The sequence below is a fragment of the Brachyhypopomus gauderio genome, chromosome 13 (assembly GCF_052324685.1).
Source record: "Brachyhypopomus gauderio isolate BG-103 chromosome 13, BGAUD_0.2, whole genome shotgun sequence".
In the NCBI taxonomy this organism is placed as follows: Eukaryota; Metazoa; Chordata; class Actinopteri; order Gymnotiformes; family Hypopomidae; genus Brachyhypopomus; species Brachyhypopomus gauderio.
In genome coordinates, this window is record NC_135223.1 from 17,015,856 (window position 1) to 17,040,090 (window position 24,235).

A 24,235-nucleotide genomic window follows, 5' to 3' on the forward strand; every position below is an offset into this window, starting at 1 on the left:
ACAGGATGCATTGACATTCACAAATGAATACGTTTATATTTTGCTTCCATTCTGAACATGTAGTTGGTGAAAATCTTAACGGAATTTGAAATGTTATGCTACAGAGACATGTCACATTATTGAAGAGAAAACCACGTGCAAGAAAAGATTCCGCAAACTTAATGTGGGTGAATTGAAAATTGTGGACACCGTTTTCACATGAAATGTCAGCACCAACGTCAGAATTTCTATATCCTGAAAAAAGGTCAACCTGTACCTGTTTTTTGCTATAGACATGGTCTAACTGCGCCTGTGGTTGTGTATGTGAGTTGTGCGGTTCTTGTTTTAGCAGTGGGTATTTCAGGCACTGTCCTTCAGGGACTGACCCCTGTGGGGTGTCATGTGGAGAGCTCACCTGGACAAGGTCTCCGGTAGCACAGCTGAGTGTCCTCTCTGTTCCTCTCCGCCTCTGTTTGAGGGGGGCAGGCATGATCACCTTCCTCCTCACACACACACTGCCTGCGTCGGGAGACCACTCCCGCGCCACAGCTCTGAGAGCACGCTGACCAGCTGGACCACGGACACACATCATCTGGGCCCGGGAGACAGAACTTCATCAGATTTACCCTTAAATGCAACAAAGCCACTACACCTTTCAAGTGATAAAAAGATATGCTCCGATTTATCAGATTTTTCATATAAATATTTGTAAGTAATCAATACAAGGTAATAAATACTGAACAAAGTACAGCACAGTACGCAGTAAGAACTTAACATCAGCATACCAAGGCATGGAGCAGTATGACACTGCTGGGCCTCTCTCTCTGGTCCGAAGCAGCCGGTGCCGTTGTTTCGGGGCGGCGGGTTGACGCAAGCCCGGCTGCGGACCTGACCTCCCCGACCGCACGTGACGGTACAGTCAGACCAGATGGACCATGGAGTCCAACCTCCATCCACTGGCAAGAAAATAAGCCTTTTGAGAGCTTGCATGCTATCAACAGAATGTGCATGACTTTAACTGATGGATCTGTAACTTCAAAATGTGTTTTTAGAGGGGTGTTTCAAGAAAATGCGCTTTGAAGGTGTAGGGCAGTGCAGTTTGTACACACCACGACAGTCAATTTCTTGGCAATACTCTCCCTCAGGGATGCATGTGCTGTAGACACACATACACACACACACACACACACACACACACACACACACACACACACACACACACACACACAGAACAAAACCCAGTTGACATACTGTACTGTGATGCAGGGGATTTGTCTGTTACATCGACTTTGGTTATTTACATTACGGCATCATTTTATCTCTACCCAAGTATTTCAAAGAGTTCTAAAAATATTCTCCATCTCTCCTACCATTGTTTACATTCTCCTTGTAACCATGTGTCTCCGACAGACAGCTCCTCATTGCCATGGAGACAAAGTGGTGGACAGGGCCCTAGGTCACATGGTTTTTGCTGAATTTCCTCAAAATTGCAGTCAGTGTCCGGAGTCTCTGCTATCAGTGATCTGTAAAGGATAGCATCAGGGTTCATACAGTACTGCTCCACAAAGCTGATCCATTTTTGGGTTCGTTTCCATTTCCCTTCCTGGTCCTGTCCCATCACATTGCAGCATTACAGTCTTTCATCCCTGATCTTTCCTAAACATCAGAACCAGAATGACTGGACCATTGTGTTTATTCCACGTCATTTGTTCTCATGTGAAAAACCCATCTGAAGTTATTTTTTTATCTGATCCTGGTTTCTGAATCCTGAAATTCCATGCCAGGAAATCATTTCTGCATTTAGCCTTGTTCCCATTTTAAACTGGTGGGCTGGGTTGAAGCCCTAATCCAGGTGTCTAATGTGAAGGAGAGATGATTCAGGAGCACAGAGCACATGGCTAGGCATGAGGAGTAGACCACTTCAGCTCTCACCTGAAGCGCGATCTCTGTCCTGACCCACAGGTGGCGCTGCAGGACGCCCAGCTGGACCAGGAGCTCCAGGTGCAGCTGGTTTCCGTGCAGCTGCGGTTTGTGCAGGACAGCACACCATCTGTGCAGCTGCAGTTGTTGCAGTCCACCTGGTGGTGGCTGCCTGCCGCCCAGCTCTGACCCCGAGAATCCACGCAGTCACACTGCCACCGCTTCACACACACCCCGTCCTGCTGCAGTTCACCTACACACACACACACACACACACACACACACACACACACACACACACACACACACACACACACACACACACCAGATGTTATCATAGCCTGGTCACTGTGCACTGTACATAACTGGTCACTGTGTATTTATCTCGATACACCTTGATACAATTAAATACACTGTTCATAATAGTGATTGTGGAATAATAGTGTAAATAGTGAAAACACTGAAGTGTCATAATTGCACATGTGCGCCCCCTTACCCAGAGGGCATCGGCAACCAGCCTGGCACTCCACGCTGGCCTGGCACTGAATGCCTTGCTGCAGGTCTGAGCAGCGCTGAGGGCATTCATTGGCACAGGGCACAAACACCTGACCCAGCGGGCAGCCTTGCTCATCTGGCACGTACACACACATGGACAGCACAATCACAAAGCACACACTCCAGATTACACACCAGCTGCTGATTGTATCCCGATGCCCGATCGCAGCGAAACAAATGCCAAATGAAGGGAAAGTGATATCAGCACATCTGTTCCACAGAAGACCCTGTAGCCGCTGCATGGGCGCTGTATCGCAGCGCCACACGTTTAGAAACAAGGCAGCCAACCTGCATCACAACTACATTATATTAAAGTGTTTCCTAGGCCTTCATGCCTCGACTGGAAGAGTGAAAGGAGTGGTGTATTTTAAACAGTCCTACCACATGGGTTGGTACTGCAGGGTTTGACCTGGTTCTTCTCTCCGATACACTTGTGCCCCCCGTTTTTTGGGGGGGGGCTGGAACAGGAGCGGGTCCGGATGGAGCGGCCGCCCCCACACGACTTGTCACAGATGGACCACGGACTCCAGCGAGACCAGCTTCCGTCCACTGAGGAGAGACAGAGCTCGGGCCCTCGTAACAGCTTCAAGGCTTTCTTTAAAGATCTTTAAACAAGGCTTTTGTATTTTGAGCATCTTTTTTGAGCGTCCATGTTGTCTGTGTCTGTTTTAAAACGTGATCAGAGTAAAGGCAGAGACACATCACCACAATCTTTCATGTTCTACCACTATAGCTCAACACGTAAGGGAGCAGGCAGTCGAGTACCACGGCAGGCGCGGATGTTGCAGAAACGGTTCTCCACGTTGCCCCCGAGGATGTCCGGACACCAGCTGCCATTGACACCCGGGGCGAGGAAGGTCCGGAAGCGCTGCTGCTGCCCGACCCCACAGGAACGCGAGCACGGCCCCCAGGCGCCCCACTCCACCCAGGAACAGTTCCTATGGGCGCACTCCTCTCCCACACACACCCCACCATCTCCCAGACAGCAGGACAGCTGAGTGAACTCACAAGACGTTTAAGCACAATTACAGACAGCAGCTAATTGCAAAACTGCATGCCTGCAAAATGAGAGAACTGTGTGTATAAAAGTATCCATTCAAACTTGTATATGGCACTATAACTTTTTAGTATCACACGTGTACCACAGACAGAAGACCAGTGCTCCACCAAAGCTAATGTGTACCAGATCTGGATAACGTGGATGTGAAAAATATGGTGGAGGCAGAGGGTGGAGAGGTGGTGGGGGCGTACCAGGGCACTGAGAGAGGTTGCACACTTGCTGTTGCCTGTGCTGTCCTGAGCAGGGCGCACGGACGCATTCTCTTGTGCGAATCTTCAGTGCAGGACGTCCGCCATCGCTGCAGCTTTTAGAGCAGGCACTCCACGCTGTCCACTGGGAGAAGCCCAAATCTTCATCTACGGAGAGAGAGAGAGAGAGAGAGAGAGAGAGAGAGAGAGAGAGAGAGAGAGAGTGAGGCAATAAAAAGCCTAGGAATACTCTATGGAACAGACATGAATTACAGTAAGAATGAGTTGGCTGAATTTTCATCACCAACCACAGCATTATAAATCTTCACAATAAAATGTTTTGGTTACCTGATAGAGGTGGTTCCTCTGTAGGATGCACTACTGCAAGTAAAGTGGATATAAATCAGAAGCACACAAACGTCTCACAGTGCTTTAGGATTATCATGGCAATAAGTGAGTTTTCAGAGGAACAATTACTACACCATATTGATGTACCACATGAAATCTGCAGCGTAATACTAGTTCTAAAATAGCTTACCAGGGCAGTCTGGGGTCTGGCAGTATGTTGTCTCCTGCAGGGTACCGGTGCAGTTACGCCCCCCATGGGCTGGGCTGGGCTTGGTGCAGTCCCTATTGCGCACCTTCTGCCCCAGACCCCCACAGCTGAGCGAGCAAGGGCCCCAGGGGCCCCAGGGGCTCAGACCCCCGTCACGGGGACAGGGCACCAGCGAACAGTTCCACCGACCGTGCTGACACAAGCTGAGAGGGACATCCAGGCAGAATGAGGTTACACTGAGTGACTGCGCACGTTCCCGACAAAGACAGCTCTGGCTTTGGAGCAGGCTGCCCTCACCGGAGAAGGAACACATATCTCAAACACAACAGTTCTTTGGTGGGATCTTTTGCTTTCTTTATTTGCACGTCATCTGTGCAAACCAGAGATGTTCTCCACATCTCACACTCAGCATACACCAGGAGCTTTGGAGAACAGAGTGTGTATTCAAAGGCGAGGTGCTCCAGAGTCTAGGGGCACTATAAATTATTTGTGTCTTGCTCTTGAGCAAAGCACCTCCACCTACACACCTCTCGGTTACACCACAGGAGGGCAGGAGGCGGCACACAGACCTTTCAGAAGGTCTCGCAGACCTTTCAGAAGGTCATCTCTGCTGACCCTGATGGCTATTAAGTAAAGGCTTTCAAAAGCGCCTCTTCTTACCAGGTGCTACACTCGTGCATCATCTCCTCTCCGGACCAGAGCTCAGTTCCCATGGTGACGTTCTGTAGGTCTGGACTTGACTCCGGGGTCGCAGATGCTCTCTGAAGTGCACTCAAGATCTCTCTGTCCACCAGACATGGACACTCCTACGCACGACACAAGACAGCATTTCCAAACTCTCTGCAGCAAATTATATCAGAGCAGAGCCTTAAAAACAGAGTGAACAAGCCATGTGACGAGCATGTGAAGCACACGATTATTTCATCGCTTCCTGGTGCACTCCCATGTGTGGTGACTGCGGTACCGGGTGGTTGAATGCCGGCGGGGCAGAAACTCTGACCTGTAGGCAGGCTCCACGGTGCTGGTAGGTGTTGGGTGGGCAGTGGCAGCCCTCATCACAGCCCTCTGAGTAGCAGCCTTCCAGGCCGCTGAGTTGGGCACAGCTGAAGGGGCAACCCTCGCCTCTCTCACACTCCCGGTACAGACGGCCTGGGGGGCATCCCACCTCTGACACACACACACACAATCCCAACTGAATTCTGGGATTTTTTTTCTTTCTACGATAGCAAGAAGATTAACTAAGAGACTTTCAATGACCCCCTTGTGAATCGTGACTTTATAATCAGCTTAAAACAGTGCACACTGAACACTAAAATATTTGATATATAATAGCAATATTTACAATCCTTTGGACTATTCACAAATGGCCACAAGACACCCTGCACATGCATTACGGCTGGCAGTGTAATAAGGAGCAATTCCTGCAGTTGCTATATACAGCAGCGATACAAGAGCCAATACTTCCACAGCAGAACACAGATCTGCACTTCACTTACTCCTTGACCCGATACCACTTCTAAAACCGACGTGCTTTATAGAAGGATCCAGTCACTTGTCTTCTCTAAGAACATGCAGCTCTTGCAAAATTGGAATTGCAGAATGAGCAGATTATTTCTCAGCGAGCGCCCTGAAATAGCTCGCATTGAATCACACGGCCCCGAGGACAGACAGAGGGCCAGACACTAGAGCCAGATCACTGGGAAATGAGCGTGGCGTCTACGCCAGCCGCAGGCTGGGACTGACCGGGGCCCTGGGAGGCCTCCCCTCCCCATGGATGACTAACTCCATCACAGACACTGTTGTTCTCATGGGGGAGCTAAATTACAATAGCCCTCACATAGTAGTACACTTGCGGCACCCATAAGATAGCCTGACTCTATTTCCTAGATCACAAATTTTAAGATTTTCTTTTTTTATTTTATTGAACAGTGAAAAACTTTTTGAAAGTGGCTTTAGGCTCTTTTTATTAGGATTTTTAAAAGATTTGTTCCTCAGAGAGACTGAAAAAGACACCCTTCATTTCAAAAGGATTCATACTAGTATTTAGAGTCCCATCTAGTCAGCAGTTAAACAGGTGTCCTGAGAGTCCTGGAGGTATTCTTAATGCACCCTGCGCGTCTGCCAGTAATAAATAGTGATTGGCTTGGGTTGAAAAAAATAGGTTTGACAGGCCACTGGTGGGTTCACACATCTAAAATGTCAGACATCTGCATATTAATGAAGGTCCCACTCAAATGATTTCTGACTGATCTGGGGTTGTTATTTTTGAAATTGAAAATCAGGCCGGTCACTTTCCCAGAACCACGGGCAGTTGTGCGAGGACATAAAACCATGTCACGCACGAGCGTGGTCTCAGAGAGCATCGGGCCTGCCCGTGCCTGTGGGCCAGCTGAAGGGGCTACTCACCCAGGCACACCTGCGTGTTGCAGGTCTTGCTCTGACGCGTCATGCCCGTGCAAGGCGGCGTGTGGCAGGACCGTGTGCGCCTCTGCTCCCCTCCCCCACAGGTCACAGAGCACACGGACCACGCTGACCACTCAGACCACGGTCCTTTATCTGTGGAGGACAGTTAGAGAGACTGATGGACTGCTCCTCACTCTGTCCTGGACCGAACTGAACCAGGCAGTAGAACAGAGTCTTAATGGTAGTTTATGCCTGGGTTCACAAACCTGTGCAGGCTTGACTGTTACACTCCCTCTGCTGGTCACCTGCTCCACTGCACGCTCTCCCACCTCCTTGAGGGGCGGGGTTATTACACTGACGAATACGCAGCTGGACTCCGCCCCCACACGGGTCTGAACACTCTGACCAAGCCTCCCATTGGCTCCAGCTGCCGTCGACAAGGCAACCAGGAACTGAGTCACAGTTTAGAGTTCCTGCCTCACAGGTGCTGAGGAGTGAACACCCACACACAAATTAGCTCGTTACTTAACTACATCGCGCGCACCCTGCATACAATCATTTCCTCATGTAAAAACATCTTATTTTACATTGTAAAAAGTGTTTTATGGTTAAAAGAAGTGTAACACTACATGTCCTGGAGTTTTAGGACAATTTTTTTAGGAGGGTCTGGCCTACATTACCAGTTGCTGCAGTCTCTGATGATGATCTCTCCTGAATTTGCATACTGCCAATCTGACTTATCAGGCCACTCCCACAAAGTGTCGTTGATACTTAAACCCTCTAAATTACGGGGGGGGGGGGGGGGGGGGGGAATCAAGAACAGTTTTTTTCTGTTATGTAGCAGTTTTTAGCAGCAATCTGGTGATGTTACCAGGTTGACAAACTTTCCTCACCTGTTGTACTGTTGTGGAATTTACAGCGACACTGTTCTCTCTCCACACACACCCCGTCCTGCAGGACCATGTCTCCGGGACAGCCGCACGAACGACTGCACCCAGGTGTGTCCACGCACTCCGTGTCACCATGGAAATCTTCACAGGAGCGAGGGCATGGCTTCCCACAAGGCCACTCCACCTGGCCTCCTCCACAGTCTGAGTGGCAGAGGCACGGTGACAGCATGAAGCAGAGTTGAAGCCAAGCAACACAAGGCCTCCAGTTCTGACTTTAAACTGCCTGAGTGCGGGAGTAAAACCCACCTGTGCACACGGTCCAGTTGTCATGGCAGCTGCGGCTCTGGAGACGCTCCCCGTGGCAGGGGAGACCCCCGAAGCGGGCGGGGGGGCTGTTACACTCCCGCTTTCTCACAGAGACACCTGCACACGCGTCACACTCTGACCACGCACTCCACAAACCCCATGATCCATGCACTACACACACACACACACACACACACACACACACACACACACAGAAAGAGACATACACAATCAAGATAATTTTTTTATTTAAGAAATATTAGATCTAGTTTACATTTGAACATTTAAACCACAGCCCTCATGAACTCATGCATTACTAGCGGTAAAGCCGAGTCTAACCAGGACAGAAGGTGATGGAAGAACACTGCTGTCTCTGGATCTGCACCCCCAGGCCCCCGTGCTGCTCCTGCAGGCCCGGACACGCCGCCCCACCCGCGCTGGGCTCAGGACACGCACAGCGTCTGTAACGAGACACCCACTCAACACCGCACGTCTTGGAGCACGGAGTCCAGCCGGACCACTCGCACCAGGCTCCATCCACTGAGGGGCAGAGAGAGGGAGAGAGAGAGAGAGGGAGAGAGAGGGAGAGAGAGAGGGAGAGCATTGTATTTTAAACTGACCACAATCCATAATTCATAAACAAATGTGCTTTAAATGCGAAGGAATGAAATATCAAGGCTGTACAAATCAAGAATAAGCTTGCTGTCCAACCTGGACATGTGTGGGTACTGCAGGTGAGCTGGCCCCCATCACAGGTACTAAACACAGAAAACACAAACGCCATGGCTGAACATCAGAACACACAGCTGTGGTAAACACTCCTGATCACTGATCGATAGATCTGATTGGCTTCCTTTCCCTCACCAGTTGTTGCAGCCGTCGGGAGAGAGGACAGCGTCTCCAGGGGCGATGCGTCGGCCGCTGGACAGGTCCAGACAGGGGCACTGCTCCATTTCTACACAGGCCGTGCCGTTAGCGCTCAACAGTTTGCCATTGGTGCAGTAACAGCCAGGTTCACAACGCCACTCGCAGTGCTGTGGGGTAATCATCATCATCATCATCATCATCATCATCATCATCATCGCTGTTGTCATCATCATCATCATCATCATCACAGTCACCACCAGTAGTACAGACATTTGTAGTAATTCACGATTCATTAGGATCTGGGTTGACAGGGAACATTATAAATTCTGAACAATGATAAATTATCTTGATGAACTAAGACTGTAGTGCAGGGGTGCCCACAAGTTTTCGGCTTGCGAGCTACTTATGACCGAGTCAGAAAGATCTACCGGGGTGGCGGGCGAACGTAATTTGTTGAGCGGGGGGGGGGGGGGGGGGGGGGGGGGGGGTACGGCGAACGTAATATGTTGAGCGGGGGGGGGGGTGGCGAACGTAATTTGTTGAGTGGATTGCAGATTGGCTACCGTGAATGTCAATCCGAATACAACCGTCACTGCAGATGTGCGATTCATCTACTACTATTTTATGTGACGAGATCTATGCACGTTCCTTCGCGATCGACCGACACTTCTTTCGCGATCGACCGGTCGATCGCGATCGACGTAATGAGCACCCCTGCTGTAGTGGAATACCAGAGTGGATGGCCCTTCGCCAGATCAACAGTAGCTAGGACAGGGGCATGTACTCACAGACCAACAGTAGCTAGGACAGGGGCATGTACTCACAGACCAACAGTAGCTAGGACAGGGGCATGTACTCACAGACCAACAGTAGCTAGGACAGGGGCATGTACTCACAGACCAACAGTAACTAGGACAGGGGCATGTACTCACAGACCAACAGTAGCTAGGACAGGGGCATATACTCACTGACCAACAGTAGCTAGGACAGGGGCATGTACTCACAGACCAACAGTAGCTAGGACAGGGGCATGTACTCACAGATCAACAGTAGCTAGGACAGGGGCATGTACTCACAGACCAACAGTAGCTAGGACAGGGGCATGTACTCACAGACCAACAGTAGCTAGGACAGGGGCATGTACTCACAGACCAACAGTAGCTAGGACAGGGGCATGTACTCACAGACCAACAGTAGCTAGGACAGGGGCATGTACTCACAGATCAACAGTAGCTAGGACAGGGGCATGTACTCACAGACCAGCAGTAGCTAGGACACGGGCATGTACTCACAGACCAACAGTAGCTAGGACAGGGGCATGTACTCACTGACCAACAGTAGCTAGGACAGGGGCATGTACTCACAGACCAACAGTAGCTAGGACAGGGGCATGTACTCACAGACCAACAGTAGCTAGGACAGGGGCATGTACTCACAGACCAACAGTAGCTAGGACAGGGGCATGTACTCACAGACCAACAGTAGCTAGGACAGGGGCATGTACACACAGACCAACAGTAGCTAGGACAGGGGCATGTACTCACAGACCAACAGTAGCTAGGACAGGGGCATGTACTCACAGACCAACAGTAGCTAGGACAGGGGCATGTACTCACAGACCAACAGTAGCTAGGACAGGGGCATGTACTCACAGACCAACAGTAGCTAGGACAGGGGCATGTACTCACAGACCAACAGTAGCTAGGACAGGGGCATGTACTCACAGACCAACAGTAGCTAGGACAGGGGCATGTACTCACAGACCAACAGTAGCTAGGACAGGGGCATGTACTCACAGACCAACAGTAGCTAGGACAGGGGCATGTACTCACAGACCAACAGTAGCTAGGACAGGGGCATGTACTCACAGCCAGCTCATCACAGGAGCGAGGACACGAGGGCCCACAGCTACTGAACACGGTGCCTGGCACGGCTGAGCACGGAGGCACTGAAAACACAACACGCAGTTCACGTATCCAACACTAACACAGCCATGAACCAGGCCACAGCATTTACACACAGCTGCATGCACGCAGACATGCACACACACACACACACACACACACACACACACACACACGAATTAGGCCCAGCACTCTGAAGACATTATGAAGGTATATCCTGCACCTGGGCAGTGGTCTGTGTTACAAGCAGTAAGTTCAGTTCTGAGACCCTCGCAGTAGTCTCCCTCTGCCTCCACTGTCGGCCTGTCACACTCTCGCCGGCGGCTCCGCACACCCCCGCCACAGGACTTGGTACAGTCCGTCCAGGACGTCCACGCGCTCCACCCTCCGTGACCTTTCAGGGCGAACAATGGTGCAGTAAGGAAAAATACTTCACTCTTCTTTGCAAACACTGTCGGACTAGTCCTACAGACACCCTCCAAGTGAGCGTCACAGTATTGTTATACTTCACGCTAGAACTATGCGTTAGAGCGGAGTATTGTGGGCGGGGTCTCTCACGGCTGCATGGAGAGAGGGCGCAGACTTGGTCCTGTCGATCAGGGCCCATGCAGGGCAGCCCGGTACCGGCCCGTTGGGGACTGGAGCAAAACCGATAGCGCGACTGCAACCCAGCGCCACAGGACACGGAACACACGCTCCAGGGCGTCCACACGGACCAGCCGCCGTCCACTGAGGGCAGACGTCACTCGATTAGTGACACACACAGACACACACAGAACGCCTGGTGCACCTCCTGGTGGATCTTACCATTGCACTGGAAACGCGTGCAGTTCACCAGCTTCCCTGATTCACAAGTGCTGCAGAGCAAAGTGAATGAGAAATGATGACCTGCAATCAGACCCACGCCTCAGGAGAACCAAACGAAGAACAAGGAACTGCATCTCGCATAAAACGATGATGAAAAACCCACAATGAGAGTTCAGATGAGTCAGTGAGGAGAACTAATGCCAAGAGGGCTGCTGGAAGGAACGTTACCAGTTGTTGCAGTCCTCCGTGACAACAGCTCCGGGCTCATACTGCTCCCCGTCCACATCACAGCGGCACACAGGCACAGGCACACAGCTCCCGTCCTGAAGGAGACGCAGCCCAATCTCACAGCAGGAGCTCAGGCACAGTGATGCACACTCACACACACACACACACACACACACACACACACACACACACTCACACACACACACACTCACACACACACACACACACACACACACACACACACACACACACACACACACACACACACACACACACACTCACACACACACACACACACACACACACACACACACACACACACACACACTCACACACACACACACACACACACACACACACACACACACACACTCACACACACACACACACACACTCACACACACACTCACACACACACACACACACACACACACACACTCACACACACACACACACACACACACACACACACACTCACACTCACACACACTCACACACACTCACACACACACACAGACACACACACTCACACACACACACACACTCACACACACACACACACACACACACACACACACACACACACACACACACACACTCAAGCATGCGTACACACACACCTGTAGGGCAGAGCCCTGTGGGCACTGACATCCAGGGAAACATGTGACGTTTGCATGGGTGTCCGTGGCCAGGTCCGAGCAGAGCAGCGCCCCTCTGACACACTCGGTCCACTCCTGACCCACAGCACAGCCAGTGCCATCACCTGCCACACAGTAGTGAAAATAATGATCCAGCAAGACACAACAACACCCACACACACCACCCTCAAACACACACGCCTCCCTCAAACACACACACACCACCCTCAAACACACACACCTCCCTCAAACACACACACCACCCTCACACACACACCACTCTCAAACACACACACCTCCCTCAAACACACACACCTCCCTCAAACACACACACCACCCTCAAACACACACACCACCCTCAAACACACACACCTCCCTCCACAAGTTGTGTTTACTCACTGCAGGGCTGAAGGTTGCACGCGCTGAACTGCAGTGGAGTGCCGTGGGTTCTGATTAGTCCTCGGGTTCTGTTACGATATCCACCGCCACACAGCACTGAGCATTCAGACCATGCACTCCATGGCCCCTTGACACCTGCAGGCACACACACACACACACACACACACACACACACACACACACACACACACACACAGTCATGTGCATTTTTCATGTGCAATTTCTATGTTTAATTGTGTATGGAAACATTCCGTGTCACACTCTCTGTTAACCACTGAATAAAGCATCATGTTAATCAGATGAAAACCCACCACTGCAAGGATAGATGCTACAAGTGTCTAGTCCAATCCGGTCACCCTCACATGGACGACCCCCAAACGCTTGCGGCGGATTGGTCCCAGAGCGGTACCGCCTTCTGATGCCCACGTCACATGTCCTGCTGCAGGCACTCCAGGACGTCCACTCACTCCAACCACAGTCAACTAATCAAACAGGTAAAACTGTGTGTAAGGGTTGGCCACAACATTAATAAATGAATGATTTTGCGTTAACATAGGAAACCAACACATCTCACCAGGGCAGGGTGCAGCGTCACACCGCATCTCTCCGTTAATACACGTGCTGGTGGGGGACAAGTCAATGATACATGTCACATGTTTCGAGGCTTGGAGAACAGACGGAACAGAATGACCATTTCATTCAAACTAGCTGTCAGTGTTTCCCGAAAGAGTAAAACAAGACTGCGGCAGAGTACCAGTTGTTGCATGCATCGAGTGGCACGCTGTCGCCCTGCGCGTAGAGCGCCCCCTGGTGGTAGCAGGGGCAGTGGCTGAGAGGCACGCAGGTGTTGTTGAACAGGTAGAGGCCTGTGGAGCAGTAACAGCCATCGTAACACTCCGTAGCGCACTCTGCCGAGGCCGTGACATCGAGACACACGCGTGGGCATGCTCCGCCCTGAGCCTCACACTGCTCCTTAGACAGGTAGCTCATACCACCCGGACACACACCTGAGAGTCAAAGGAAAGCACATACACACACACACACACACACACACACACACACACACACACACACACACACACACACACACACACACACACACACACACACACACACACACACACACACACATACATTATCACACAAGAGGTAAGACTTTGTAAATAGGATGAAACATGCCTCCTGAAATCCCTGAGGGTCCGGTCTGGTCCAACTCCAGAGAGGTGGAGCCATGCGGCTGGGCTGTGTACCTGTGCAGGGCTGGGAGTTGCAGTCCCGGGTCTGTACGCGTGGGCCCAGGCAGTCGCCGCCCCCGTACAGAGGGGGAGGGGAGCTGCAGAAACGCTCTCGGGTCTGGGCTCCAGAATCACACTCCGACGAGCACACAGACCAGGCAGACCACGCAGACCACCCACCACTTACTGCACAAATGCAGAGACAAAGAACTCCATTACACACTTGTGTGTATGATCCAATGTTTCATTTATTTAATTTGTTGTTGTTTTTGGTGTTGGTGGTGGTGATGGATATATATGTGTGTGTGTATGTGTATGTGTGTGTGTGTGTGTGTACCTGGACAATATGTACGTATGCATGTACATGTGTATACCAGGACAGTATATCTGAATGTGTGTATACCAGGACAGTATATCTGAATGTGTGTATACCAGAACAGTATATCTGAATGTGTGTATACCAGAACAGTATATCTGAATGTGTGTATACCAGGACAGTATATCTGAATGTGTGTATACCAGGACAGTATATCTGAATGTGTGTATACCAGAACAGTATATCTGAATGTGTGTATACCAGGACAGTATATCTGAATGTGCGTATACCAGGACAGTATATCTGAATGTGCGTATACCAGAACAGTATATCTGAATGTGTGTATACCAGAACAGTATATCTGAATGTGTGTATACCAGAACAGTATATCTGAATGTGTGTATACCAGGACAGTATATCTGAATGTGTATATACCAGGACAGTATATCTGAATGTGTGTATACCAGAACAGTATATCTGAATGTGTGTATACTAGAACAGTATATCTGAATGTGTGTATACCAGGACAGTATATCTGAATGTGTGTATACCAGGACAGTATATCTGAATGTGTGTATACCAGGACAGTGGAGTGTGTTGCAAGGCTCCTCCTCTTGCCCCTCCCCCACACAGGGGGCAGCAGAGTCCGTGTGGTTGCAGTTCCTGAAGCGGCGTCTCATTCCCACATCGTCCACGTGATGGAAGCAGGTCTTGCTGCACTCGGACCACGTTGTCCACTCAGTCCACGGAGCTCCGCTTGGACCTGAGGGAGTTCCACAGCAACAGAAAACAGCACCAGACGTTCAAACTCCTGTAGGTCTCCTGCACAAGATGGCCTTTTCTACACGGTCCTACACATTTTTGAACAGCCAGGTTCAGACCTGGAGGGCAGGGCGTGGAACACGGCCGGGCCTCCGTGGAGTCCCCCACGCATGGATCTACATTCCCTCCCTCAGTGGGACCCAGCGCTGACCTTCAGGAGCAGATCGTGAACAATAATCGAAGGTAGGTATTGTAAAGAAGTTTGGAGTAACACTCAGGTAATAGAGACTCTGGGTACCTGAAGCGCTGCTGTATTCCGATCCCACAGCCGCTGCCACACGAGGTCCACGAGGACCAGGCCGACCAGTCACATTTGACAATACAGCTAGAGTTATCACAGGCCACACGGCTGCCTTGACACACACTGCAGGAGAAAACACAGAGCAGGGTTGTGTTAGGTTGGCATGCAGAAAAAAGTCTAAGATATGAGTCACATTTTTACATTTGATCACTTTTGGCAATGTTGTGAACTTTGCAAAGGTTGAGAGCGATCAGGGGAGTCAGGCCAGGATCAGATGCACTGCGAGAGGCGTTTATCTTCACTCACCATGTGGTGCAGTTGTCAGAGATGACCTCTTCCCCTGGCTGAAGCACTAACCCCTTCCATAAGCACACACACCTGCTGGCGTTGACACAGCTGTGATCCTGAAGAAAGAGACCTGCTGGACAACGGCACCCTGGAAAAGGAAACGTCACTTGTGTCAACGGCAAGAAAGAGAAGCGCGAGAGGACGGAGGCGTGAGAAGTCACGCCGAGAGAAGACCTTTCTGGGACAGGAGGCTCTTGTCGTTCGGTGCTACCTGTAAGGCAGTGGGTGGAGCAGTTTCCCTCAGAGTGGAGGGCAGGACAGGTCAGGGGGCACGGCTCCACTGTCCCCTGGGCACAGTCAGCCTCTGTCACCAGCACCAGGCCATTAGCGCAGCCTGGAGAACACAACAGGCCTCACTCACCGCAGGTCCCGTCAACCCACGGCCAGCAAGACATTCACACCCAGAACGGCAAATCTGACACCTCAAAGACAAAACACTTAAGGCAGGAATAAATAGCATTTAATGGGGTGGCTGCTAACTCCAAAATAACTGTGACTTCAATTTTTCCCCAACATGTCTCATTAAGGATGTGTTGACGTTTTGTAAGGACAGCTTCCATTGCCACCTCCTGCTCCTGCACAGACCTGTCTGAGAGTCTGTCCCGGGTCCACATGGCTGTGTGTTGCAGCTCTGCGTCTGCACGGACATCCCCTCGCATGCTCGACCATTGTTTTTGGGTGGAGGGTTGGAGCAGGACCTGGTCCTCGTCCTCACGCCTCCACCACACGTGACATCACACTCCGACCACCCACTCCACTCAGACCACAGACCATCCACTGAGTGAGAGAGAGAGAGATGGACCAAAAGAGAGGTAAATTGGGACCCAGGAGACAACAGAGAGACATAAATGAGAAAGACATGTGTGGCCTCCCCAGGACCACATGGCTGACTCTCACCCGGGCAGGCCTGGAGGAAGCAGGCCCTGCTGTCAAACTGAGCCCCACCACAGGAGCCCCCTGTACGGGCGTCTCTCAGGATCTCCCGCTGCCGGAACAGGGAACCCAGGCCACATGAGGCGCTGCACTGACTCCATGCTGTCCACGGCGACAGCACACAGTCCACTGGGAGATGGAGGTACAAGACCACTGAAACATGCTTAGATGCTGTAGACTGACTCTGCTTCGAACTTCAAGATGTTTTTACTCTCATGAATCTAATTACTAAAGTCTCTAAAAAAATTAATTTTTTCCTAAGGGAAGAAAAGGTAAAGCGATGTGTAAAAGTGAACCTACCACAGTCACTCTCATCTGAGCCATCAGCACAGTCTTTGTTCAGGTCACACTTTTTGTTCAGATGCACACATTCTCCACTGCCACAGCTAAACTGCTTAGCAGAGCAGGGACTGGGCACCGGGGGGCGCTGTGTAGGCGTTAGTGGGGGTAGTGTGGAGAAACCTAAAAACCGAATAAAGCAAATACAATAACCTGTGAGTTAGTAGCAGTATTCACTGAAACTGAAGACTGAGGCAAACAGGCATTTGGGGGGTGTAAGTGAGGAAAATACCACAGCGATCCTCGTCTGAGCCATCAGGACAGTCCTGTTTCCCATCACACACAAGGCCTGTATCCACACAGCCGAAGCTCCTGCAGGCGAACTGGCCCTCCACACACAGTACCCTGGGTAAACCACCGTCCTGAGGTGTCGTCGTGTCTGACAGTCCTGCAAACACATTTTTGCTACAGGTTAAAAATAAATTATTACACTGACAACACCATTTTACAGACCACTGCTAAGAAATAAAATGTAAATGTGCCATATTTTGTCAATTGTGATTTTTGTCCTCCTCTTTTTACCCATCTGTGCAGTTAGAACACACACACACACACACTAGAACGGTGGGCAGCCCTAGCCAGGCGCCCGGGGAGCAGTTGGGGTTAGGTGTCTTGCTCAAGGGCACCTCAGTCATGGCCTCAGGCCTGGGAATCGAACCCACGACCCTTCGGTCACAAGACCAGTTCCCTAACCACCAGACCATGACTGTTAATAGCTACTGTAGCTCTTTCTACATATATCCCAAACTTGAATTCTAAAGGAGGAGGGTAGGAATATACCTGGTTCTCCAGTTGGTCCCTGAGGTCCAATGCCAGGTGAGCCTGTCCCAGCCAGAGAAATAGTGGCCACTCCAGGATATCCGGCTTGTGGGGTCGTGGTGTGCAGTCCTGGAGGCCCAGATGTGTAGTCATGGTAACCTGGGCTTCCTGTCGGTACAGTTTGATTCTGTAACCCTGGTAATCCTGGAGAGAAACATGTATGAAGGTATGAAAATTTATAACAAAACAGTCTATGCAAACTATGCAAACTAGAAATGATTGTAAGACCACAGCTTCCAAAATATGTAAAACTACCTATGTTTAGGATATGGTAATTTATTAAAGTCAAGACAAGGAGACTACAAACAAACCTGGGTAAAAATTAGTGTAAAAATGAGTCACGTTCCACCAACACCTGGTGAACATACTACCAAACTTTTCATGGTCTAAAGTTTATCTGAGGTACCATTATGTGGTCTTACCACAGTTCAGTTCGTCTGAGTGGTCGTTACAGTCCAACCTGCCATCGCAGAGAGCCTTCATAGGCACGCAGTCCCCACTGAGACAGGCGAACCATCCGGGATCACAGCTCCTCGCTGTCACCACGCGGCCACCAGGGGGCACTGTGGTCACTTCCACACTGCTGGGCGTGACCAGCTCCTCTGTTAGAAGAAAACAAACATGATTACAGTAGTATACATAGTACCTGTGTGAGTAAAAGAAGCAGACATTGCCAGCTTTAAGGATAAGACTCTTAAGGACACAGACAAAGAACTCAATATCAACACTGCATTAAAAATATCAACACTGCATTATAAATGAAAATCAATACTGCAAATATTGTTACAGCATTGAATTAAAGTGAGTTTGTAAGGTTTTGAGATCTCCCCTAAATTCAACTTAGGACAATAAAAGTGAAAGCTGCATTTTGAATCCCAGAAAAGAACAGGGCATTTCTCCCTACAGAAAGTGGAGGTGGAGAGAGAGGAGGCGGCCTACCTCCCCTACAGCCCAGCACCTCCACCCGCAGGTAAAAAGTGTGGCGGTACTCCACAGGTATGATGCGCAGGTAGCGAGCCCTCACCAGCCTGCCCAGCCAGCGGGTGACTGACGTCCTGCCCACCAGGCGCACTTCAAAGATCTGTTCAGCAGCACAGACAGACAATGTCACGATAGCCTTTCTGACAGGAAGTGACACGTGAAAATATCCTTTATAACAGTTCCCTTCAAAATGTCAACCTGTTCCTGAACCTGACATCAAGACTGCCAAATGCGACCTTCGCTTTATAAAGCTAAAACAGAGTGTTCATTACTGACGCACAGGGAGATACACAGAGAGATACCCAGGGAGATACAGATGGAGTAATGGAAACACAAATCTGTTCCCCATACCTTAGGGGTTGACCCCCTGACCCCAGTCTCAGTGAAGTCAGTGAAGTGGCTTTCAGCCAGGGCGAAGGCCAGGCGGTACTTAGTGAGGTAGCCCCACATGCGCTCACTGCCCTGGGTGATGACCCCTGACACCCAGGTGGGCTCCAAGAAATCCACCTGGAAGTAAGGGCGAGGGTCTCCTGGCAACGGACTCCAGCCAGGTTCCATCACTAACCTATTAAGGCACCGTGATGAAATGTTAAAGGATGCAACGACACATACAGCTGTCCCTAGACATCTAGTAGAGATCTATTATCTAGATATCCAGATGAGCATTTGATGACTTTTCCACTGCATTTACCCCAAAACTCACACATTGGGCACAATATTGAGGCGACCTGCGTCGGCTGGGTTGTTCTCTCTAGACGATGAGGAGGTTAACTGACCATAGTGCACACGACCATCCTCCAATCCCAGAGGAGAGGAGCAGATTCCTATGGAAAAGAAAATGTTGCACTGACCAATCATGTTGAGCTGTTTCAATCAAGCCTGTCAATCAAACACATTCCCATGTTAACCACTGGGAGCCATTTTATTATGTTGAAAACACATTCTAGGCTGTGAGAGAATCCGGAATAATCAGAATAATCAATTTTTTAACAGGAAAAAAGAATTGACAGCAGTGTTGTGTTTCCTCTTGGTTCAAACATACATATACATGTTTAGAAACTGTACAGAATTCCCTCGTCTTTTGATCACATACTGAGAAAGGCGTACGGATGTCTTTGCCATTCAGTCAGGTGACACTTTTAAAGATTGAGTAACTCCATGAAACTGTCTCACGTCACCTCACATCACAGGTTGAATATCGAGGAATAGCATTACTGACTGAAGGAATTTATTACAATTTATTAAAACTAGGGAGTTTTTCCTTGCCACTGTCGCCCTTGGCTTGCTCACTGGGGGCTAGGACTCGGCACTTGTAAAGCTGCTTTGTGACAACTGTTGTAAAAAGCGCTATATAAATAAAATTTGATTGATTGATTGATTGATTACAGTACCCATCCAGTGCAGACCAGAGGTGTTAAATGAAAAAGTTGTCTGAAACACAATAGAATAAGCAGCTACCTTGGTAACCAGGGCCTCCCTCCTATGAAAGAAAAACGAAAAGAGATAATATCAGTAGTCACCAGAGTTAGATTTATTTGAACTGACCATTTTGACCATGTGTGGATAACCCACTGTGTGGCAGTGACATGGGGTGCCTTACCCGCGGAGCAGTGGTCGCTGGTGATCTTACTGATGTGATGGCAGCCATGCTTGGAGTCCTGAGAGGAGCAGGCATGGGGGTGACATGGGTGATATTTTTGTGGGGGGGGCAGTCCTTCTCATCAGCTCCATCAGGACACTGAGGGACGCCATCACATCGCTTTCTTGACTCAATACAGCCCCCTGGAGGAGGGCAGGAGAACTGACCCTTATGGCAGCCTGTAGGACTTGGGGTAAAAGATGGGCGAGTGCCTAAAAGAAACATAGCACCTGTCAGTTTAGGGAGGAACTGATGTATGTTGGAGGCCATGACGTGATTTCTTCACATGAACATTCTAATATGCTGTCGTGCATGTACCACATCCGAGTTCATCTGAGCCATCGCCGCAGTCATCGAGCCCGTCACATAGGACCCCCTGAGGTCCCGCCGTCACACAGCGTCCGTTCCCACACTGGAACTCCCTCTCTCTGCAGGGCCTGTGTGACACCGGCACCAAGGGGGCGGAGGTGGACAACCACTCGTGCTCTGTGAGAGAGAGAGGGAGAGAGGAACGAGAGAGAACAATGAAAATTCTAGCATACATAATATGAATATTTAAAAAAATAATCTGTGTTGCCAAGAAACTGAATAAAATAATAATGTTGTGGGATGAAATTAGATAAAATATTGGAATGGAAGTGGTGAGAAATGTTGAGGAGAACTGCACACACACCCCCTCCACAGCCCATGAGCTCCACACGCAGGTAAATGCCGTTCTGGAAGTCGTGAGGCAGAACTCGCACAAACCGAGCCAGCACTACCCTGTCCAGCCGGGTCTGGGCCACACCACGGTCATCATGGTTACCCAGGAACACCTGCAGGCATGCACCGTATCCAGAGATCATGTGATTAGGCAGGGACAGATTGAAAATAGAATGACAACATCAGTTAATGGTGAGAGTGTATATATTTGAGTGTAGACCAATGCCATTTTATAAAACATGTCATATTATAAGCTTTGCATTATTTTGTGTCTTGACCCTGGAAAGTTCACTGTAGTAATAAAGGCAGTAATAATAGTGATGGATAAATATAGTTCCAAAAGCGTCTCCACCTTGGCCTTGGGGCGGGCGTCTGTAATGAGCTCTTTGTAGGTCAACCACTCACTGCCATCACTGCTAAACTGCAGGTAGAAACTGGACACGAAGGTGTCAAACAGGCCCCCGCCCTGGGTGAGGACTCCTGAAACCCACAGCACAGGTGTAGAGGAGGGCTGCTGTTATCAAGGTAGGCATCAGCGCATTATTTGGGTTTAACATCTCTTAAGCTATTGCTTTTTCCTGATATCAAAAACCTCAGCTGCGTTTTAAAGCTGTGGAATGATTGGCCGACACCTGTGATGTTGTATGCTCGGAGCAGATCTATCTGCAGGTAGGGGGCATGGCCACGGGAGGCGTGGCCATGGGGCGTGGCCGGTGCGAGCTCCCGGTACTGCTCGGGCTCCGGGCCCCAGCCCTGCAGGTCACTGTGGGGGTTGTGTGCGTGGAGGCGCCCTGCGGAGGCTGGATGATCTGGCTGTTGGGACGAGGCACTGAAGCTGGAGGCAGGAAGAGACTGAACACCCAGTGGAGTCCAACACTCATCTGGGGAAGTAAACAGAAAGTGCACGGAAGATGTGAACGGTGATGATCTCTGATGGATGTGTTACGGGTACCAGCAAAATGATTTGTTCTAAGCAGCGTATCGTCGGTACTGATCAACCTCTTCACATTCAAGTAATAATAGTAATACTCCTAATATATTATATTAAGGTTCCCTTGATTTTAAACTGACCTCCAGGGGGAAGAGGAAATGTTGGCACAAACGGTGCGCCCCCTGGTGTTGTGGAGGACACAACGGTGATTGGCGGAGCTGCTGGGGTGGTTGGGATGCTGAAGCTGTCGTTGTCAGCTGAAATCAAAAGCCGCGACAAACCTCACGCGAAATATCAGATCCTGATTTGAACAATACTCAGTAGTACTCACATCAACACTCCATCATCCCTCTACACTGATCTACTGTGGTACCTGCGTCTTCACAGTAGCAGCACATGTCTCCTACAGATGGTACGAGTGTCTGACCCTGCAGGAGCAGAACACGCTGCACTCAGAACTCAGCACCACTTAAAATCGAAAGAACCGACATGAATAGAAACAATGAGATTTTCTGACAGCGTGAGGGTTCTGAAGGCCAAGGGAGGACCAGACCAGCAACAGCTTTGCCCCGCAGGCACACACCTACCCACCTGAGGGCATCCGGCAGCAGCGTACGGGCAGAAAGGGGCACACTGCACTGTGAGGTTGGGTAAACAGTGGCAGAGCCGGCACTGGCCAGCCTTCCAGCGCTCCCCCACGGCGTGTGTGTGTCCCTGATACTCACACTCCTCACAAAGCGGTGTCTGACAGCTGGGAAGACAAGCAACATGGGCACAGGAATAAACACACACACAAGCAACACGTACATAAAAAAGTATGACAAGACTGAACAAATCCAGACGAAACTGTATCAAACTGACAAGCAAACTATGACATATAAGCAAACAAAAGATGTATGTTAACATGAAGATTAACACAAAGTTGCTGTAAGAAGTGACACATAAAGGAAGAGATTCCTACCGTCTGGCTTTCCGGTAAATTCCACGGCATTGCCTACCATTGCCATATTTGGAGGGGTTGTTTGGGCTGCGGAAAGACCACTGAACACTCTGCACCCCACATGGCCCCAAACATTCACCCCAAGGAGACCAAGATGACCAACCACAGTGCACTGAAACATCACACACGTGCAGACACACACACATGCACACGCACAAATGCATTCTGTCACGTTTCTCTTCTTTATTCCTACATTGAACCACGGTCTAATACATTTCAGACAGTATATGTGTTTATGTATGTGTGTGTGTGTGTGTGTGTGTGTGTGTGTGTGTGTGTGTGTGTGTGTGTGTGTGTGTGTGTGTGTGTATACCTGAACACTCTGGGTTGGCCTGGCAATGCTGGGGTCTGCCTCTCTCACATGTACAAATCTCACAGCCTATCTTCACCTGCTGTCCGGGCCAGTACTGCATGCCCGCCACCTCACACAAACACTCCTCCGGAAATACACACTGCTTCAGGTGATTCATTACCTTCCCCTCTGGACACCAGCAACCTTGAGAGAGAGACAGAGAGAGGGGGAGAGAGATATATAGAGAGGGAGGCAAAGAGAGACAAGAAGAGGCGAAGAAATGGATAGAACGAGGGAGGGGGGATTAGAAAGAGAGACAGTGAGGGAAAGAAAAAGAAAGAGGTAAAAGTGAGAATAAGGAAGAGAAAGACAACAAAATAAGTGAGAAAGATGCACAGTAAGAGTAAGAGTAAGAGTCCTGTAGTAATGAGTAATGTAGCAGCAGAGCTGATACGTGAGACAGCACCCACACAGGCGGAGACTGACCACCACCTAACACCACCACCTTAACACCACCACCAGGCACACAAAAAGCACCACATTCTAATGTCCTTTAATCTTCTGTAGTCTGATGGCTTACCTGTGAAACACTCTGCACTGGGGTCACAGGAGGTACCGCTAGATATATGGGCACAAGTCTTAGGACATGAAGCACATGTGTGAGTGACGAGACCAGCGGGACACGAGACATTAGCACAGGCGTCTTGAGGACAGGGCTCTGCGGGACAGGAGGAGAGAGGACAGGACAGGAGAAAAAGGGGGGTCTCCTACATGCTAGAACTGCACTTCTAGTGCATAATGCATTGCAACTGTCTTGCACCTTTCGTTTTTTTAATTGAACAACAATTGCATGCATATGTATGTGTGCGTGTGCATGCAAGTTTGTGGATGTGTGTGTGTGCATGTGTGTGAGTGCGTGTGTGTATGTGTGTGCATG

At 49.9% G+C, this 24,235-nt stretch overlaps 1 protein-coding gene across 1 annotated transcript in view; it reads right to left on the reverse strand.

Moving 5' to 3' along the window:
* Nucleotides 1–24,235, reverse strand: part of sspo (SCO-spondin) — a 57,162-nt gene that overhangs the window by 12,737 nt on the left and 20,190 nt on the right. The window contains exons 35-92 of the mRNA XM_076971332.1: nt 23,879–24,016; nt 23,320–23,502; nt 22,968–23,118; nt 22,598–22,757; nt 22,380–22,434; nt 22,147–22,263; nt 21,708–21,956; nt 21,428–21,555; nt 21,047–21,188; nt 20,692–20,859; nt 20,335–20,585; nt 20,193–20,214; nt 19,438–19,558; nt 19,086–19,299; nt 18,693–18,834; nt 18,176–18,355; nt 17,715–17,897; nt 17,167–17,322; nt 16,896–17,057; nt 16,560–16,724; nt 16,248–16,439; nt 15,874–15,996; nt 15,621–15,750; nt 15,312–15,437; nt 15,133–15,224; nt 14,832–15,014; nt 13,951–14,121; nt 13,455–13,707; nt 13,275–13,321; nt 13,012–13,182; nt 12,701–12,835; nt 12,284–12,426; nt 11,664–11,758; nt 11,436–11,485; nt 11,187–11,357; nt 10,852–11,022; nt 10,593–10,672; nt 8,722–8,891; nt 8,569–8,615; nt 8,197–8,397; nt 7,858–8,028; nt 7,555–7,752; nt 7,342–7,441; nt 6,928–7,148; nt 6,665–6,814; nt 5,259–5,425; nt 4,919–5,064; nt 4,241–4,461; nt 4,051–4,083; nt 3,706–3,870; nt 3,220–3,429; nt 2,836–3,003; nt 2,396–2,530; nt 1,912–2,152; nt 1,350–1,502; nt 1,089–1,135; nt 765–935; nt 395–571 (exon numbers count right to left, since the gene is read on the reverse strand). Of these exons, the coding sequence (XP_076827447.1) occupies nt 395–571; nt 765–935; nt 1,089–1,135; nt 1,350–1,502; nt 1,912–2,152; nt 2,396–2,530; nt 2,836–3,003; nt 3,220–3,429; nt 3,706–3,870; nt 4,051–4,083; nt 4,241–4,461; nt 4,919–5,064; nt 5,259–5,425; nt 6,665–6,814; nt 6,928–7,148; nt 7,342–7,441; nt 7,555–7,752; nt 7,858–8,028; nt 8,197–8,397; nt 8,569–8,615; nt 8,722–8,891; nt 10,593–10,672; nt 10,852–11,022; nt 11,187–11,357; nt 11,436–11,485; nt 11,664–11,758; nt 12,284–12,426; nt 12,701–12,835; nt 13,012–13,182; nt 13,275–13,321; nt 13,455–13,707; nt 13,951–14,121; nt 14,832–15,014; nt 15,133–15,224; nt 15,312–15,437; nt 15,621–15,750; nt 15,874–15,996; nt 16,248–16,439; nt 16,560–16,724; nt 16,896–17,057; nt 17,167–17,322; nt 17,715–17,897; nt 18,176–18,355; nt 18,693–18,834; nt 19,086–19,299; nt 19,438–19,558; nt 20,193–20,214; nt 20,335–20,585; nt 20,692–20,859; nt 21,047–21,188; nt 21,428–21,555; nt 21,708–21,956; nt 22,147–22,263; nt 22,380–22,434; nt 22,598–22,757; nt 22,968–23,118; nt 23,320–23,502; nt 23,879–24,016 (8,712 nt within the window). The remainder of the gene's footprint in view (nt 1–394; nt 572–764; nt 936–1,088; nt 1,136–1,349; nt 1,503–1,911; nt 2,153–2,395; nt 2,531–2,835; nt 3,004–3,219; nt 3,430–3,705; nt 3,871–4,050; nt 4,084–4,240; nt 4,462–4,918; nt 5,065–5,258; nt 5,426–6,664; nt 6,815–6,927; nt 7,149–7,341; nt 7,442–7,554; nt 7,753–7,857; nt 8,029–8,196; nt 8,398–8,568; nt 8,616–8,721; nt 8,892–10,592; nt 10,673–10,851; nt 11,023–11,186; nt 11,358–11,435; nt 11,486–11,663; nt 11,759–12,283; nt 12,427–12,700; nt 12,836–13,011; nt 13,183–13,274; nt 13,322–13,454; nt 13,708–13,950; nt 14,122–14,831; nt 15,015–15,132; nt 15,225–15,311; nt 15,438–15,620; nt 15,751–15,873; nt 15,997–16,247; nt 16,440–16,559; nt 16,725–16,895; nt 17,058–17,166; nt 17,323–17,714; nt 17,898–18,175; nt 18,356–18,692; nt 18,835–19,085; nt 19,300–19,437; nt 19,559–20,192; nt 20,215–20,334; nt 20,586–20,691; nt 20,860–21,046; nt 21,189–21,427; nt 21,556–21,707; nt 21,957–22,146; nt 22,264–22,379; nt 22,435–22,597; nt 22,758–22,967; nt 23,119–23,319; nt 23,503–23,878; nt 24,017–24,235) is intronic.